Source organism: Marmota monax, unplaced genomic scaffold, assembly GCF_021218885.2.
Source record: "Marmota monax isolate L192 unplaced genomic scaffold, Marmota_monax_Labrador192_F-V1.1 WCK01_AAM20220418_F8-fsc00064, whole genome shotgun sequence".
Taxonomy (NCBI): domain Eukaryota; kingdom Metazoa; phylum Chordata; class Mammalia; order Rodentia; family Sciuridae; genus Marmota; species Marmota monax.
Window position 1 is genome coordinate 10,459,231 of NW_026694542.1, and position 19,720 is coordinate 10,478,950.

At 39.2% G+C, this 19,720-nt stretch overlaps 1 protein-coding gene across 2 annotated transcripts in view; it reads right to left on the bottom strand.

The window, feature by feature from the left end:
- Nucleotides 1–13,246, bottom strand: part of Med1 (mediator complex subunit 1) — a 35,450-nt gene extending 22,204 nt beyond the window's left edge. The window contains exons 1-3 of one of the 2 annotated variants that reach the window (XM_046420598.2): nt 13,026–13,246; nt 8,119–8,225; nt 2,899–2,977 (exon numbers count right to left, since the gene is read on the bottom strand). In XM_046420598.2, coding sequence (XP_046276554.1) covers nt 2,899–2,977; nt 8,119–8,225; nt 13,026–13,050 — 211 coding nt within the window. In that variant the 5' untranslated portion in view covers nt 13,051–13,246. Of the gene's footprint in view, nt 1–2,898; nt 2,979–8,118; nt 8,226–13,025 lie in introns of those variants that run through there. The other variant, XM_046420599.2, reaches the window with a different exon arrangement.
- Between the last annotated feature and the right edge of the window lie 6,474 nt (nt 13,247–19,720).

Genomic DNA, 19,720 nt, shown 5'->3' on the forward strand with positions numbered 1-19,720 from the left:
ACAAATGGGCTCAGTAGTGCACACCTGCAATCCCAGCAACTCAGGAGACTAAGGCAAGAGAATCCAATTTCAAAGCCAGCCTCAGCAACTTAGCAAGGCTGAAGCAACTTAGCAAGACCCTGTCTTGAAATAAAAGATGCAGCTCAAGGACTGGGGTCGTGGCTCTGTAGTGGAACACTTGCCTGGTTTGTGAGACTCAAAGGGTTCTCAGCACCACATATAAATAAATAAAGATCACTGACAACAAAAAATATTTAAAAAAAAAAAAAAAATGCAGCTCAGTGGTTAAGCTCCCTGGTTGAAATCAATCCCTGGTACCAAAACAAAAAACACAAAAAGAATTGTGTGGGGGCGCTGGGGCTGGGGCTGAGCAGTAGAGCGCTCACCTACACGTGTGAGGCCCTGGGTTCGATCCTCAGCACCACATAAAAATAAATAAAGGTATTATGTCCAACTACAACTAAAAAATGAATACTTAAAAAAAAAAAAAAAAAAGAAGACTGAGGTTGTGGCTCAGTGGTAGAGCGCTCGCCTAGCATGTGTGAGGCACAGGGTTCGATCCTCAGCACCATATAAATAAATAAATGTACATAAAAAAAGAATTGTATATGTGTGTACATACTAGATGTCTGTGGTATATATATGCATGTATATGTATATGCATACATACATGTACAAACATTTAAATGTGTCTGCACACATATAGGTATATATATGCATATATACACATGTATGTCTGTGTATTCATGTTGTATATGTATGCATATAAAAAAACACCCTGGGGTAAGTAAAGCAGATTTTCCAGGCATGAAATAGACCCTGGGTTCAATACCAAGCTCAAGAAAAAAAAGGAGGAGGGGATAGGGTTGTGCCTCAGCGGTTGAGCGCTCGCCTTGCACTTGCAAGACCCTGGGTTCTATGCTCTAGTACCATATAAAAATACATAAGTAAAATAAAGGTATTGTGTCCAACTACAACTAAAAAAAAAGAAAAAAAGAGGGGAGCTGGGTATGTTGCTCACTAGTACAATACCTCAATATTCACAGCATTGATTTACAACAGTCATAAAACACAAGCAACTGCCTGGAGCAAGTGCTGCACATTTTAATCTCAGCTGCTTGGGAGGCTGAAGCAAGAAAATCCCAAATTTGAGGCCAGCCTGGACAACTTAGGAAGACCCTGTTACACGTAAAAAAAATTAAAAGGAGGGCTGGGGTTGTAGCTCAGTGGTAGAGCGCTTGCCTAGCATGTGTGAGGCACCGCATATAAATAAATTTTAAAAGTCCATCAACAACAACAACAAAAAATATATATACACATACACACACACACACACACACACACACACATAAACGAATGAATGAATGAATAAATAAATAGGACTGGGAATATATCTCAATGGTAAAGTGCCTGTGGGTTCAATTCCAGTAGGGGAAAAAAAACAAAAGAACTATATAATTAAGATAAAAAATAAAAATAGTTAAAATGATAAATTTTAGGTTATATGTATTTTACTACAAATACAAAAGAAAAAATTACTCAAGTGAATCACATTCACTTGTGGTGGATCACAGCAAAATTTGTGTGTCTATCTACTTCTGTGGTGCTTGGGACTAAACCCAGGGCTCTGTGTATACTAAGCATACACTGTACCACTGGGCTGCATTCACAACTCCTTAAAATCTGTTTTTACTTTCCTGTCTCCCCAAAAACAGAATTAGTCATTATAAGTATGAATAATCAAGCTCATGATTTAAATTTTATGTTTGCTTTCTTGAAAACATTCTAGATAGCTAAAATGTCCATCTTCTGGGCTGCAGATGTAGTTCAATGGTAGAACGCTTCCCTAGCATGGATGAGGCACTGGGTTTGATCTTCAGCACCACATAAAAATAAATAAATAAGATAAAGGTACTGTGTCCATCAACACTAAAAAAAAAAAAAAAATTTTAATTCAATCTTGTGGGGCTGGCTCAGTGGTAGAGTGCTTGCCTGGCATGTGTAAGGCACTGGGTTTGATCCTCAGGACCACATAAAAAAATAAATAAAAGTATTGTGTCCATCTACAACTAAAAAATAATTTTAAAAAATTCCACTGTCTGGGCTGGGGTTGTGGTTGAATGCTAAGAGTGCTTACCTAGCATGTGTGAGGCACTGGGTTCCATTCCCAGCACCACATATAAATAAATGAATAAAATAAAGGTCCATCAGCAACTAAAAAACAAAAATTTTTTAAGTGTATCTTATTGAGAATTAATTAGAAAAGAATATGTACAGAAGAAAATCTCTCTTTTTTTTCTGCTATCTTATATCTTCATTAATTATCTTTTAAGTCTCTATCAGCCTCCAAAGTAAGATCACATTCAAATGTTTTAAAGTTCAGGAATCAGGAGTTAGGGTCATGGCTCAGTGGTAGAATGCTTGCCTAGCATGTTTGAGGCACTGGGTTGGAGTCTCACGACAACATAAAAATAAATAAAGGTTCACCAACAACTAATAAAATTTTTTTTTTTTCAGGAAAGAGCCAGACGCGGTAACACACCACCTGTAATCCCAGTGGCTCAGGACGCTGAAGTATGATGATTGCAAGTTCAAAGCCAGCCTGAGCACCTTAGTGAGGCCCTAAGCAACTCAGCAAGACTCTGTCTCTCATGAAATATAAAAAGGGACCCATGATGTGGCGTGATGGTTAAGTGCTCCTGGGTTCAATTCCTGGCACCACTACCCCGCCCCCCAAAAAAAGTTCAGGAAAGAGCTGATTTCAAATCCATAAATGAAAGTAAGAGCAACACATAGCAGAGAAAGTTGACCTACCTCAATTTGTATTTCTAATATAAAACAGACTTTCTTAAATGGAGATTTTTATAAAATCAGTATATTTCAAAGATATTTACAAACCTTTGAGAGCCTTCTGTAGAGTCTCCAAACAGCTGACCAAATGTTGATGCCCTCCAGAACTCATCACAACCCTCTTCTCCTATATCAAGTGGGAAAACAATTGATGTACAGATCAATGAAGTCAACCATGTTTAAGGTTAACATACATATTATCCTGAAAGTTAACATACATATTATCCTGAAAGTAATATTTTAGGATAGTTCATATCATCTATACAATCTATAGCCTCTTCACTATTACTGTGTCTATCCATCCAAAGGAAGAAAGTATAGCAATATCCATATATAGCAGAATATTGTATTCCTATATCTAAAGTAAGATAAAGCTTTAAAGAAAAATCCAAAGGAATGATTACCACCTAAGATTAGACAGATAAATGAGGTGGCTCATGAGAATTGGGAATTCCCAAATATACCAAGGTGTATGCAGCCTGAGAAACACAACCAAACCTTAGTCAGACTAGACTCTAGGAAACAGAATGTATAGTTCACAAGATAAACTTCCAATGAGCAAAAATTCAGCACAGTGTTTCTAACTTTAACTAGAGAAAAAGTTTCTTTATGCAAAACATTCCAGTCCCCAGCCGGCCAGGGTGGCACACTCAGGAGGCTAAGACCAGAAAAAGGATTGCAAGTTTGAGGCCAGCCTCAGCAATTTAGTGAGACCCTCAGCAATTTAGTGAGACTCTGTCTCAAAATAAAAAGGGCCGGGGATATGGGTCAGTGGTTAAGCACCCTTGGGTTTAATCCCTGGTATTTAAAAAAAAAAAAAAAATTCCAGATCCCCAAAACGTGAAATTTTACAGTACAAAGGGTGTTTTTCAGATTTTTTTTCATGCCCTAATAAGTCTCTCTCTTCTTTAATTCCATGCTCATCCTCATAAAACACACTTGATTTATTAATAATCTGGCTTCCTTTGTATCCTGAATAGAGAAGGGGGTATTCTGGGCAGTGAATATCAGTATTTTGGAAAATAGAAAAATAAACCCTATCATAAGTTAATAAATAAGCATTCTGATTTCCATGCTAATTTACTGAGATTTGGTTAGTATGCCAGCTGATGAAAATTCTTAAAAGCCTTACTTGCATTTGTATTTTCTTTCTTTCTTTTCCTTTTCTGTGTATGTATTGTTGGGTATCAAACTCAGGGCCTCAAACATGCACTAGGAAAGCACTCTACTAATAAGCCACATTTCCTGGCCCCAAATTTTTGAACCTGTACAACTGAGATAAGTTCAAAGGGAAGCCATGGTTATGAAAACAAAACACTAGTAGTAGCCCAGGTAAAGAGAGGCCCTTAAGAGCCACCTGGAATCTCTCTATCTCACGTTCATGTCTTTAATGACAATATCACTTAAAGGAATATATTTCAAACAAGAATGTGATAGCCTTGGGGCTTTAAATAAGACCTCTTAATTTCCAGAGTGAAAAACTGCAATTCACTTTTTTTTTTTAATTTTTTTTAGATGTTGACAGACCTTTATTTTTTTCATTTATTTTTATGTGGTGCTGAGGATCGAACCCAGTGCCTCACACATACTTGGCAAGCACTCTACCACTGAGCCACAACCCCAGGCCCCATTTCTGATATTTTGATATCCACTATCTCATGTGATCCTTACAACAAAACTTATGAAAGGGGCTGGGCTGTGGCTCAGCAGCAGAGCACTTGCCTAGCATATGCAAGGCCCTGGGTTAGATCCCCAGCACCACATAAAAATAAACAAATGAAATAAAGGTATTGTGTCCAAATACAACTAAAAAATAAGTTTTTTAAAAAAAATTTTTTTAAATATGGAAGAGCAAATTGTCATAATGCTTCCATTTTCCTGATAAGAAAACTGAAATTCAAAGAGGTTATATTAATTTGTTGAATGTCAACTAGTAAATATTGGAGTCAAGGGAGTTTTTTGTTTTGTTTTTTGTTTTCGGCAGTACTGCAGACTAAACCTGGGGTCTAGAAGATGCTATTAGGCAAGTGCTCCAGTACTGAGGCACATCCCCAATGCCTCAAGTTCAAGTCTTTTTACAACAAATTTAATTCTTCTGCTAGTGCTGATAACACTAATCTACTAAACTGGACTTATTCTGAAACCAAAGTAAAATTTGGTAGGGAGAAGAGAGTAACAACATTAAGGGGCTGGGGATGTGGCTCAAGCGGTAGCACATTCGCCTGGCATGTGTGCGGCCCGGGTTCGATCCTCAGCACCACATACAAACAAAGATGTTGTGTCGAAAAACTAAAAAATAAATATTAAAAAATTCTCTCTCTCTCTCTCTTTAAAAAAAATAAAAAAACATTAAGTACAACATACAGAATACAGAAAAGTTTTGTTTTTTGTTTTTGTTTCTCTTTTGGTACTGGGGATTGAACCCAGGGGTGCTTCACCACTAAGCTTAAGTCTCAGCCCTTTTTATTTTTTATTTTGAAATAGTTAGTGAGACTGGTCTTGCCTGCCTCAGCCTCCTGACTTGCTGGAATTACAGGTACATACCTCCAGGCCCAACTAGAATACAGAAAAGTTAATAAATCACAAGTGAAGCAATCACAAAGTGATAGAGCATTTAACTACATATAACTACAACCAAGATCAAAAAAATGGGAATAAGGTTTCCTATGTCATGTGACTATCACAGGAATCATATGAATGAACTCTTTTTGGTAACAGGGAATTTAACCCAAGGGCACTTAACCACTGATCCACATTCCCAGCCCTTTTAATTTTTTATTTTGAAATGCATCTTGTTAAGTTTCTTAGGCTTGCTAAAGCTGCTGAGGTTTGCCTCAAACTTGCAATCCTCCTGCCTCTGCCTCTGCCTCCCAAGTCACTGAGATTACAGGCATGCACCACTGTGCCCAGCAAATGAATGAACTTCTAACATTGAGCTTTTAGGAGCTGGAGTAGAGTGCTTGCTGGAGTAGATTGCTTGCCTAGGATGTATGAGGCACTGGGTTTGATGCCCAGAACCACATTAGAAAAACCTAAACAAGCCAGGTACAGTGGCACATGCCTATGATCCCAGTGGCTCATGAGGCTGAGACAGAAGGATGGTGAGTTCTAAGCCAGCCTCAGCAACCACGAGGCACTATAAAACAACTCAGTGAGACCCTGTCTCTAAAATACAAAATAGGACTGGGGATGTGGCTCAGTGGTTGAGTGCCCGAGTTTATCCCCAGTACCCCCCGCAAAAAAAAACTAAACAAAATAAAAATTATTATGTTCATCTATAACTAAAAATATTTAAAAAAAAAAAAAAAAAAACACCACCACACAGAACCTTTAAACAGATCATCACTTACCCCTACCCCAATCTTCCACTTAACTGGCTAAAGGATCCCCATATTGGTGAATGATTAAGGAGGAAACAGCACTGTAAAGAGGTTAACAGTGAATAGGTGAAAATCTAGAGTTCACCTGCATTAAGAATGAAGCAAGGGCCAGGCGCGGTGGTGCATGCCTGTAATCCCAGCAGCTGGGGAGGCTGAGGCAGGAGGATCATGAGTTCAAAGGCAGCCTCAGCAAAAGCAAGGTGCTAATAAGCAATTCAGTGAGACCATATCTAAATAAAATAGAAAATAGGGTTGGGATGTGGCTCAGTGGTTGAGTGCCCCTGAGTTCAATCCCGGATACAAAAAAAAATATATAAAACAAAAACAAAAGAAAAACAGAATGAAGCAAGGGCTATGGCTATAGTTCAATGGGAGCGCACTTGCCTAGCACATATGAGGCACCTGATTTGATCCTCAGCACCACATAAAAAATAAGTCAAATAAAGGTATTTAAAAAGAAGAATGAGGGGCTGGGGATGTGGCTCAAGCGGTAGCGCGCTCGCCTGGCATGCATGCGGCCCGGGTTCGATCCTCAGCACCACATACAAAACGAAGATGTTGTATCCGCCGATAACTAAAAAATAAATATTAAAATTTAAAAAAAAAAAAAAAAGAAGAAGAATGAATCAAAAATTCTTGATACTATACACAGTAAAGGTAATATCAAACCATAATGAAGGCGATTGACACAATGTCTCTTAGGCCAGATGCAGTGGCATGTGCCTATAATCCCAGTGATTTAGGAGCGTAAAACAGGAGGATCAGAAGTGCCAAGCCGCCTCAGCAACTTAGTGAGGCCCTCAGCAATTTAGCAAGACCCTGTTTCAAAATGAAAAATAAAAAGGGCTTGGTTGGGAATGTAACTCAGTGAAATGCCCAGGATTCAATCTTCAGTACAAAAAAAAAAAAAAGAATGTCTGTTAACCAGACACGTTGGCGCATGCCTGTAATCCCAGGGTCTCAGAATGCTGAGGCATGAAGATCACAAATTCTAAGCCAGACTAAGCAACTTCATGAGACTGTCTCAAAATAAAATGAAAAGGATTGAGGATGTAGCTCAATGATAGAGTGCCCTGGGTTCAATCCCCAGGACCACACAAAAAAAAAAAAAAAAAAAGAGAGAGAGAGAGAGAGAGAGAGTGTTTCGATACCAGTATATCAAATATGTCCCTCACAGGTGTATTTCTTAGCACCTTTGCATGAAATAGCCCAATGTATTCTAACACAATTTTACAAATATAGTCAGCACTCTGTATCCTCAAATTCCACATCCTTGCATTTACCAATTATAGATGAGAAAACCCTAGTGCAGTGGTGCACACCTAGTGCAGTGGTGCACACCTCCAAGCGACTCTGGAGGCTGAGGCAGGAGGATCCCAGGTTTGAGGCAAGATGTTAAGCAATTTAATAATCCCTATCTCAAAATATGAAATAAAAAGGACCAGGGATATAGCTCAGTAGTAAAGCAATCTTGGGTTTGAGTCCTAGTACAAAACAAAACACAATTTATATAGTATAACATTTATATAGCAGCATTTACATTGTGTTAAGTATTATAAGTAATGGAGAGATCATTTAAAGTATCCAGGAAGAAGTTCATGGCTCATATACAAATACTTTGCTATTTTATAATACGGACTAAGCATCCAAAGATTTTGGTATCCATGGGGAGTTCTAAAAACAATCCCCCCCAGATACTAAGGAATAAATGTATACATTCTTCCTCAGAAGATCACTGAAATTGATAATCACCATGTATTCAAGTATTTTATGATAAGTAAAACTTAAGACACACTACTATAGGTAGTTTGAACAAATTCATGTTCCAAACTGAACTTCTTAAGTAATTATCTAAGCACAACTTCACCCATTTCAACACAATCCTCACCATGACTTGACGCACAAGCTTAATGGTCTCACTCCAAGGTCTATTTTGGTTAAATTTTGCATGGAGCCGTTCCAAGAGAGAACTCATTTTACTCAGCTTTTCAGATTCTGCAATATAAATCAGAAAACACTATTAGAAACACTTTATCAAGCCCTTCCACTATTTTTCTTACAAACGCAACCCCCATATTTTATCTAAGAATTCGGTTAAAATAGTTTATCATTTACTTCAAAGCACATAAAGTTGTTTGTTTTGTGGTATTGGGGACTGAAACCAGGAGTACTCTACTACTGGGCCACACCTCCCAGCCCTTTTTTAGACAGGGTCAATTCTAGCCTCAAACTTGCGAACCTCCTGCCTCAGCCTTCTGGGTAGCTAGGACTTCAGGCATGCACCACCGCAACCTGCAAGACCCTGTCTCTTAAAAGAAAACAACATGGACTGGGGCTGGAGCTCAGTGGTAGACCGCTTGCCCAGCATGTGTGAGGCGCTGGGTTGGATTCTCAGCACCACAAAATAAATAAATAAAAATAAAGATCCACTGACAACTAAAAAAATATATATTAAAAAAAAGAAAACAACATTTAAGCCAGGCACCCCTGGGTTCAATCCCCAGTATCTTCCCCCCACCCCACCCCACCCCAAAAAAAAAAACAGAGAAAAACAGACAATACAGACAGACACAGGGTCTCATATTTACTGGGCTAAGCTTCAACTTATCAGTTCCAAGCAAATCCTTCTGCCTCAACCTCCTGAGTAGTTGGGATTACAAGTGTACCCAGATTAAAAGAATCCTTCAATGGCAAGAATACACATACATTACAGGTCTTACAAAATGAAAATCAGAGAACACACATCCATGAGAACCAAAAAACAACCATTTTACTGGGCACACTGGTGCACACCTGTAATCCCAGCCACTTGAGAGGCAGGAGAATCACAGCTTCAAAGTCAGCACTGGCAACTCAAAGAGACTTCATCTCAAAGTAAAAAATGAAAGGGCTGTAGCCCAGAAATAGGCTATCCCTGGCCCATCCCTAACCATGTTAATATACATGAAATCCCTTGCATAATATATTTTGAGCATACATTTGAATTTACCCTTTCTATGGTTATTATTGGTTACTATTTTCTTTTTCTCTTTCTTTTATTTATTTATTTATTTTTTTTTTGGTAGTTGTAAATGGACAGCATGCCTTTATTTTACTTATTTTTATGTGGTGCTGAGGTTCGAACCTAGTGCCTCACACATGCAAGCACTCTGCCACTGAGCCACAACCCCAGCCTGGTTGGTTACTTTTCTTTTTTTTAAAGAGAGAGTGAGAGTGAGAGAGAGAGAATTTTTTAGTATTTATTTTTTAATTTTCAGCGGGCAGAACACCTTTGTATGTGGTGCTGAGGATCGAACCTGGACCGCACGCATGCCAGGCGAGCGCGCTACGGCTTGAGCCACATCCCCAGCCCCTGGTTGATTACTTTTCAGTGTGAAAATACTGCCTTCCTTATTTTTATTTTTTAGTGGAGGGTACCAGGGATTGAACCCAGGGGTGATTAACCATTGAGCCACATCCCCAACCCTTTTAGTTTTTGAGACAGGGTCTCACCAAGTTGCTTAGGGCCTTACTAAATTGCAGAGATTGACTTTGAACTTGCAATCCTCCTTTCTCAGCCTCCCATGCTGCTGGGATTATAGAAGTGCACCACTGCACCCAGCAACTTCCTTAATTTTGTTTTGTGATAATCTTAAGAGAGCTATTTATAAGTATGATTAAAAAAAAAAAACAGGCTCTATTTGCCAATTTCAACTGTAATTAAAATTATATGGACAAAGGAGGACACGGTGGTGCATGGTTCATGAGGGCTGAGGCAGGAGGATTGCAAGTTTGAAGCAAGTCTGAGAAACAGTAAAATCTTGTAAAAGATTAAGAAAAAATGGCTGGGGGTATAGTTCAGTAATAGGACACCTCTGGGGGGTGTAATAGGACACCCAGTTGTGGGGGGGGTAAGGCCGTGTAAAAGTATGTGAATGGGGAAGAGATAGATGGGTTATCAGCAAACAAGAGAAAGGTAGAAAACACTGGCTTCCCAGTCTGGACTAAGCATGTAAACAAACCTCCAAAGCCCTCCAACCCTAATTCTTTTTCTTTCTTTTTTTTGGTACTGGGGAATTGAACCCAGGGACACTTTACCACATGAATAAACATAATATGCCTGAGATGTTCTGTGAGGATATGGTGTGGACAAGTAAATGTGGAAATGACTGGTGAAATGCAAAATAAGAAATGCTCTTAAAAGGAGAGACATTAAGCCAGGCACAATAATGCATACCTGTAATTCCAATGATTCAGGAGGGTTAGCTAAGAGGATTGCAAGTTGGAGGCCAGCCTCAGCAAGTTCCTAAGCAACTTAGTGAAAACCTAAGCAATTTAGTGAGACCCTGTCTCAAAATAAAAAATAAATATGGTTGGGGATATTGCTCAGTGGTTTAGGCACCTCTGGGTTCCATACCCAGTACCAAAAATAAAAAATAAATAAGCCAGGTGTAGTGGTACATGACTGTAAGCAATTCCAGAGGCTAGGGAGGGAGGCTAGCAAGTTCCAGTCCAGTCTCTAGCAAGACTATGTCTAGAATTAAAAAATAAAAAGGTCTGGGGATTGGGCTGGGATTGTAGCTCAGTGGTGGAGTACTTGCATAGCATGTGTGAGGGACTAGGTTGAATTCTCAGCACCACATGCAAATAAATAAAATAAAATTCCATCAACAACTAAAAACAACAACAAAAAAAATTTAGCTGGGTGGCGCACGCCTGCAATCCTGGCGGCTCAGGAGGCTGAGATGTGAGGATCATAGCCAGCCTTAGCAATGGCAAGGTGCTAAGCAACTCTGTGAAACCCTGTCTCTAAATAAAATACAAAATAGGGCGGGGATGTGACTCAGTGGTTGAGTGCCTCTGAGTTCAATCCCTGGTACCAAAATAAAAAGAAAAGGTCTGGATATGTAGCTCAGTAGTAAAGCACCAGTGGGTTCAACACCCAGTACCAAAATAAATAAATAAAAATAAAATCTACTGGATGTGGTGGCACAAGCATGTAATCCCAGCATTTCAGGAGGCTGAGACAGGAGTACTGCGAATTCAAAGCTAGCCTCAGCAAAAGCAAAGTGCTAAGCAACTAAGTGAAACCCTGTCTTTAAATAAAGTATAAAAAGGTTCTGGGGATGGGGCTCAGTGGTCAAGTGCCCCTGAGTTCAATCCCTGGTACCAAAAAAATAAATAAAATAAAATCTGGCAGTACTGGGGATTGAACACAGGGATGCTTCCATCACTATTATCATTCAGTGGTAGCACACCCCTAGGTTCTTTCACCAGTACTGCCAAAAGAAAAAATTTAAAAAGGCATTACTACTCAATATCAAAAGGAGAAAAAGTTCATAATCAATGGTGGGAAGAACATAGAAAAACAGACAACTAATGTTGGTACCGAAAGATGAACAGATTAATTAGAATTAAGGTAATAAACTTTCCTTTTATGCTTTCATTTTCTGGAAAACTGATTTTGACTATGTGAGCCAGTTTATAGTTTTGAACACATTTCTACCAATTCTCACTTTAAAGTCATTCATCCAGGCACAATTACAAATGCTGGGGATACAACAGTAAGAAAACTAGACAAAACTCCTGTCTCCTGAGGTTTCCATTTCCACTTGTTATCCCCTTGCACCCAAGAAGTGTATTTTTCTTCTTCCCTTTCAAAACATACATCTTCTTTTTCTTTTTTAAATTTTTTTTAGTTGTTGACAGATCTTTAGTTTATTTATTTTTATGTGGTGCTGAGAATACAACCCAGTGCCTCACACATTCCTGGCAAGTGGCTTCCCTGAGCCCCAGCCCCCATCTTCTTTTTCTTGAGATGCCTGCTGATGCTCAAATCAAACACTTTTTGAGCAACTATTATACACTACAGAGTACACATACTTGAGTAAGGCAGGGTCCCTGGTATAAGTAGCCCAAAACAAACTATGAAAGACAAGTAAACAGTAACAATAAAGTGAGCTGTAGTGGATGCAGGTCTGTAATCCCAGGGACTGGGGGCTGAGGACCTAAGCAACTTAGTAAGACCCTGTCTCAAAATAAATAAGGGTTGGGGGTGTGGGGGGGATGCGGCTCAGTGGTTAAGCGCCCCGGGGTTCAATTCCTAGTACCAAACACACACACACACAAAAAACAAAAAACGGTTGGGGGTGTGGCCCAGTGTTTAAGCGCCCTTTAAACAAGGTTCAATGCCTGCTCCTAAAGGTGGGGAAAGTGGGCTATAGCAATAAGCATGCCCAAAATGCTAAGAAAGCATTTATACAGGAATGTGGAAATTTAGAGAATATAAGTTCCAAAAGAAAGTTATTTTTTCAGCAGTTATGAGTTACTCCGATGGAAAGAACGAAATCCAGCGCAGTTTTAAAATATACAGAAGCACAAGATCTGAGCACTGTGACATTCTAGGGAACTGCTGGCTTTTAATACCATTTCACTCAAAAACAAAATATCCTCCAGTAATCTGACAACACCGTTTTGTATTATTGTTCTTATGTTATTCAGACGTCTCTCCCTGAACAAAGTTTAAGGAGGTTTTAGATTCACTCGCCCTGTCTCCTACCACTTTAGGCTAAAATGCTCTCAGGCCAAACTGTCCCTAATTGTGCAGAAAACCTCCACAAAAGTTGGGAGTCCTCGTTACCCCCAAGTCGGGGCTCTATAATCATTAAGGAAAGATGGTCATAACCTAAAAAGCACATTCCACCTCCCGGATTTTATGCCCTCTAGAAAGTAGCCCTCAAGGGACACCGGCCTCTACCACTTTTTACACATTGGCTCCCCCAGTAGTGTCCGCCCCCTCCTTTCGCTCTCACTCACCCTCGGTTTCCCCCTGAGCCTTCATCCTGACGGCGGTGAGGGCCTGGATCTGCCACAAGAAGATAAGCTTTTCCCCACCACCAACAGGGGAACCAAGCTGACTGGAGCTCCCGGGATGCAGGGAACCAATAGTCCCCACTGTTCCCGGGAAGGCTCAGTCTGAAGTCCCCGGCGGCAAGAAGAGAAGGGTGCTCGCGGCCGCCGCCATCTTCCCCAACGGAACTTCCCAAGGATCGCGAGATTAGCCAGGATCCTACGAGACAGAGGAAGAGGATACAAAATCTCGCGAAAATTAGTCAAGGTGTACTTCACGCGAGATCTCCATCAACCCATCCTTCCTTTAGTTGCCATTTGCTTCAATCCTCACACTGCTTAGTGTTGAACTTGTGGGCAGGTGGATTTTGGCCTCTTTGCAAAAAACCGGCATTTTCATTTTACAAATGAAAATATCTAACTCTGACCCACAGCAACCTAACGAGACTCTGTTGCACAATAAAAATGACTGGAGAGGTAGCCCAGGAGTAAAGCGCCCCTGGGTTTAATCCCTAGTACCAAAAAAAAAAAAAAAGAAAGAAAGAAAAACTCTCTAGCTCTCTTTACTGAAAAATTTGTTTGAGATTTTGTTTTGTCCTGGAGATTGAACTCAGGAGCGCTTAATCACTGAACAGCATCCCTAGCCCTTTGTATTTTAATAAAATAAAATATTTTTATTTTGAGACAAGCTTTTGCTAAGTAGTTGAGGCTGGCCTTGAACTTGCAATCCTCCCTCATCCTTCAAAGCCGCTATAACAGGCCTGTGCCCCCGTGCCCAAAAATAAGACAGTAAGTTTAGGCTGGGGGGGGTACTTCGTTGGGGACGGTTTATTCCACATAACAGGGACCGGGTTCATTCCCAACACCACCAAAAGAAAAGAAAAGTAAGTTTCTGTGAGCTACTAACTGTAATAACTGTATCAGCCTAACAAGAACCATTTTCTTTCTTCTTTTTCAAATAAATATTTCTTTAGTAATATTTTTGAAGTTCTGTGAGAATTTTGGATTAATGTAAAACTGCTGGTTTGTAGCAGTCAATGCAACTAATGCTATTAAAAATAGTTATTAGTTTTCATTGTGTCCCTTTTTTGTGATCCTAGTGAAAACAGGAAGCTTCACTTGTTTTCTGTACTATACTGCGAATCACAAAGAATGTGTGATTATCTCTGTGTCCTTATATTCTCACAAAGGGAAATTCAGGGTAATGCAGAGAACTTCCTTACCATTGGAACCGAAGAACCAGACTAAAATACAGTAGTGCTAGCAACAGGCGCTTAACCACTGAGCCACACCTCCATCCCTATTTTGTGTTTTATTTAGAGACAGTTTCTCACTGAGTTGATTAGCACCTCGCTAAATTTTTGAGGTTGGCTTTGAAATAGCTATCCTCCTGTCTGAGCTTCCTGGGCTGCTGGGATTATAGGCGTGTACCACAGCACCCGCTAGGGTGAAACCTCTTAAGGCTACTTTTAAGTATTCTTTACTGATACACATCCTTTAAAATAATAACTGCGAAAAGTTGGATTTGCCTAGTTTGCTCCAAGATTTTTTTTTTTAATGATTCCAGAAATTGAACCCAGGGGTGCTTAACCACTGACCCCTATCCCCAGCTCATTTTTTAATTTTGAGACAGGGTCTCACTAAATGGCTTATGGCCTAAGTTGCTGAGGCTGGCATTGAACTTGTGATGATCCCCTTGCCTCTCAGCCTGACAAGTTGCTAAGGTTACAGGTCTGCACCACCATGCCCTTGCTCCAAGAATTTATGCAGTATATTACTAGCTCAAATTTTTCTCACATTTCAAAAACATCTATTCAAACATCTCCAAAGCAATCCCAGCAGATATTGCAGTCCAGGTGAACAGGCACAGCAGTATAAATTTAATAACTCTTTGGGAATACATGCGAAAATGTTTACTGCCACAAAGATATCTATAACATGCCCCTTGAAAGTACAATGCAATTTTTTTCTGTTGCCTATTGCTTATTCTCATTCCTTAGGATCTCTAGACAGTTGTTTGGGGCAGAATTGCCCATTGTTTCTGAATCCCCAATACCTAGTACTATACTTGGTCTAATGAGCAAATCATTTACTTGATCTAAACACTCTGCTAGACACAACTTTTCTCCCTTTGCCGATTCCCAACCACATTGGCCTTTTCTTTCTCTCTTACAGAAAATACCTGCACTCCTTCCTCTCCCAAAGTCCTTCAAAAGATTTCTAAAGCTGCTAGGAAGTCTCTATTCCACCAGCCTCACCTCGCTAATCCTTTTTTATGTATGATGCTGGGAATTATTTTTTTTTAATATTTTTTTAACTTGTAGAGAGACACAATGTCTTTATTTTATTTATTTATTTATTTTTACATGGCGCTGAGGATTGAACCCAGTGCCTCACATATGCTAGGCAAATGCTCTACCAACTGAGCTACAACCCCAGCCCTTGTGCTGGGGATTTAACCCAGGTCCTTGCTAATGCTAAGTTTGTATTCTTACCACTGAGCTACATCCCCAGCCAGGCCTTCTTAGTTCTCCATTTAAATATCCCTTCCTCTAAACAGGCAAAATGGCGCACACCTGTAATTCCAGATATTTAAGAGGCTGAGGCATGAAAATCCTTGCCATTTCAAGCCCAGCATCAGCAATTTAGTGGGACCCTGTCTCAAAACAAAAAAATTAAAAAGACAGGAATGTAGCTCAATGATAAAGTGCCCCTGCTTTAATCCACAGTAGTAAATAAATAAATAAATTTCCCTTCCTCTAGACAACAGAAACAACATTTCTCTTATCTCTGAGGTTTTTTTTTTTTAATATTTATTTAGTAGTAGATGAACACACAGTATCTGTATTTATTTTTATATGGTGCTGGGGATTGAACCCAGTGCCTCACTCATGCGAGGCAAGCACTTTACCACTGAGCTACAGCCTCAGCCCCCAATCTCTGAGTTTTTCTGTTAAATTATTTCAAACTTTTTCACCCAAAACTTCGTTTTTTAAAAACATTTATTTATTTATGTATCTTTAATTTTAGGTGGATACATTAGTTTGTTTTTATGTGGTGCCGAGGTTCGAACCCAGTGTCTCGTGCATGTTAGGCATGCACTCTATCACTGAGCCACCACTCCAGCCCCCAGAATCTCTTAATAGTAATTTCATCATCAGCATGTGATGATTTGCTTCATGTCTCTTTTCCTTGCTGGTGTCAGGAGGGCTACACTTGGGCTTTCACTACTCTTTCCAGTGCCTAGTACAGCTCCTGTCACCTGTCATGAACTTAATGCATGTTGTTGGAATAAATTGATGGGGTTGTCAGATAAAATAGAGAACATTAACTTAAATTTGAATTTCAGATAATTGAATATTTTTAGTATAAACTATGTCCCAGATATTATATAACATAAATATTATGTAATATGAATCTGGCAACTCTTAGGAGTACAGAAAGCATTTATCCAAGCAAAAATTTGAAAGATGGGTTTATATGTTAAAATACTGCACCTTGTGCTGGGTTTCTAGCACAGTGGTAGAGTACTTGCATAGCATGCATGAGGCACTGAGTTTGATCCTCAGCACCACATAAAAATAAATAAATAAAATAAAGGTATTGTGCCCATCCACAACAAAAAATATTAAAAAATAAAATACTGAACCTTTCGTATTGTCAAAATGTTTTCATTCACTAAATATTTATGAAGTCCTGAGTGTGTTAGGAACTGGTAATATGAAAAAAATAGCCCAAAACTTTAATGGACTCACATAATTCAGAGGTTTTTGTTTTTTTGTTGTTTTTGTTTTTGTTTTTATGTTTTATACTAGGGATTGAACTCAGGGACACTCGACCACTGAGCCACATCCCCAGCCCTATTTTGTATTTTATTTAGACACAGGGTCACACCAAGTTGCTTAATGTCTTGTTTTTGCTGAGGCTGGCTTTGAACTCCTGATCCTCCTGTCTCAGCCTCCCTAGCCACTGGAATTACAGGCTATGTCACCAAGCCCACCAAAATTTTGTTTTTAAGTATTATGCACAAACTGCCGATCTCAATGTTAATTAAATACACAGCTATGCTTTTTTGTTTGTTTGTTTTTATCTTTAATATTTATTTATTTTTTTAGGTGTAGATGGACACAACACAATGCCTTTATTTTTATGTGGTGCTGAGGATTGAACCCAGGTCCCGCTGGTGTGAGGGGAGCGTTCTACCACTGAGCCACAATCCCAGCCCTATGCTTTGTTTTCTAATGGAAATTTTTTTTTTTCTTTTGTGGAACTGGGCATGGAACACAGGGCTTGGCACATGTTAAGCAAGTGCTTTACCACTAAACAGTACCCTCATCCTGTTTTCTTATTTTGAGACAGGGGCTGACTAAATTGCTTAGGCTGGCCCTGGGCTTGTGGTTCTCCTGCCTCAGCCCCCCAATTAGATGGGATTACAGACATACTCCACAAAGCTGTCTCATGAAACTGTTTATAAAATCAATAATAATTTCTGTACTAAGTTTAGCTAAGATAATTTAAACTTATAAAACGTATAAATACTGCAAACCAAATGTTGTTTACAGAATAGAATGATAAGTTATTTCTCATTGCAAAATGCAGATAAAAGAACATCAGTGAAAAAATTGTATTGCAGTGGCACACATCCCAGCTACTCTGGAAACTGAGGCAAGAGGATTGTAAATTTGAGACCAACCTCAGTAATAATATATATTGAGACTCTGTTTAAAATAAAACATTTAGGGCTAGGGTTATGGCTCAGTGATAGAGTGCTTGCCTTGAAGGTGTGAAGCACTGGGTTCGATTGTCAGCACCACATATAAATAAATTATTAAAATAAAGGTCCATCAGGGCTGGGGATGTGGCTCAAGCTGTAGCACGCTCGCCTGGCATGCTGGCGGCCTGGGTTCGATCCTCAGCACCACAAACAAACAAAGATGTTGTGTCCGCCGAAAACTAAAAAACAAATATTAAAAAAAAAAATCTCTAAATTAAAGGTCCATCAAGAACCAAAAAAATATTAAAAAAAAAAAAATTGGGTGTGGTGGTGCACACTTATAATCCCAGTGGCTCAGGACACTGAGACAGACGAATCACGAGTTCAAAGCCAGCTTCACCAACTCAGTGAGACCCTCCTGGGTATAATCCCCAGTTCAGAATTTTTCATAAGGAAAAATAAGAATAAGAAATAAGGGGGCTGGGGATGTGGCTCAAGCAGTAGAGCGCTCGCCTGGCATGCGTGTGGCCCAGGTTCAATCCTTAGCACCACATACAAACAAAGATATTGTGTCTGCCGAAAACTAAAAAATAAATATTGAAAAAAGAAAGAAAAGATGGAAGAAAAGAAAAAAGACAGAAGCTTCCTAGCAACTGAGGAGGCTGAGGTGGGAGGTTTGCAAGTTCAAGACTAGCCTCAGCTACTTAGCAAGGCCCTAAATAACTTAGTGAGACCTTGTCTCTAAAATAAAAATAAATAAAAATTTATTTTATTTTATTTTTTATATATATATTTTTTTAGTTGTAGATGGACATAACACCTTTATTTTATTTGTTTTATTTTTATGTGGTGCCGGGGATTCGAACCCAGTGCCTCACACATGCTAGGCAAGTGCTCTACCACTGAGCCACAGCCCCAGTCCAATAAATAAAAATTTTTAAAAAAAGATCTGGGGATGTATCTCAGTGATAAAGCACCCCTGGGTTCAATCTCTAGTACAAAAAAAGAAAATTAAAAAGAACAATCTTCTTATGTGGCAAAATGGGTAATGGGTAAATTGTAAACAACTAAGCTTTGAGGGAGGCTCCAGAGGACTCCTGAAATCTCAAATATAAACTAACTGTTTTTGGAGGTGGGGGATGTTAAAAATATAAAATACATCTAGACATGGTGATATACACTTGTAATCCGATAAAGCTTGACTGGCAATTTATTAAGATTCTGTGTCAGGATTAAGAGCGCTGGGGATATCCCCTCAGTGGTAAAGTCCCCACTACCACAAAAATAAAAACAAAGAATCAAACCATTGGTGAGGACCTTTATATCCAGGCTCTCCTGCAGTGAATAAGTAGTTATCATATGTGAGTTCCAGTACCTCATTCTTAATTTTATCCTTCTTTTCCCAATCTCTCTCTCTCTCTCTCTCTTTGTGTGTGTGTGTGTGTGCTGGGGATTGAACCCAGGGCCTTGAGCTTGGGAGACAAGTGCTTTACCAACTGAGATATACCCCCACCCCCATTCTTTTTATTTGTTAGCATTTATTTTAATTCCATAGAAGATTAAAAAGTGAGAATTGGAGCACTTGCCTAGCATGGTCAAGACCCTAGATTCACCCTCAGCATGGCAAAAAAGAAAAGAGATCATGAAAACTAATCTTCTAAATTTACAACCAAATGCTGGGCATGATAGTACATGCCAGTAATCCCAGAGATCAGGAGGCCAAAGCTGGAGGCCAGTGGATCCCAAGTTCAAGGCCAGCCTCAGCAATTTAGCAAGAGTCTATTTCAAAAATAAAAAAATAAAAAGGGGATGTTGTTCAGTGGTTAAGTGCCCTTGGATTCAGTTGCCAGTACCAATAACAACAAAAAAATTACAATCAAAATTTATGGATTCAAACATTATTTATTTTTCAAACATTTAGATTTAAAATTTTTTTTTAATACCAGAA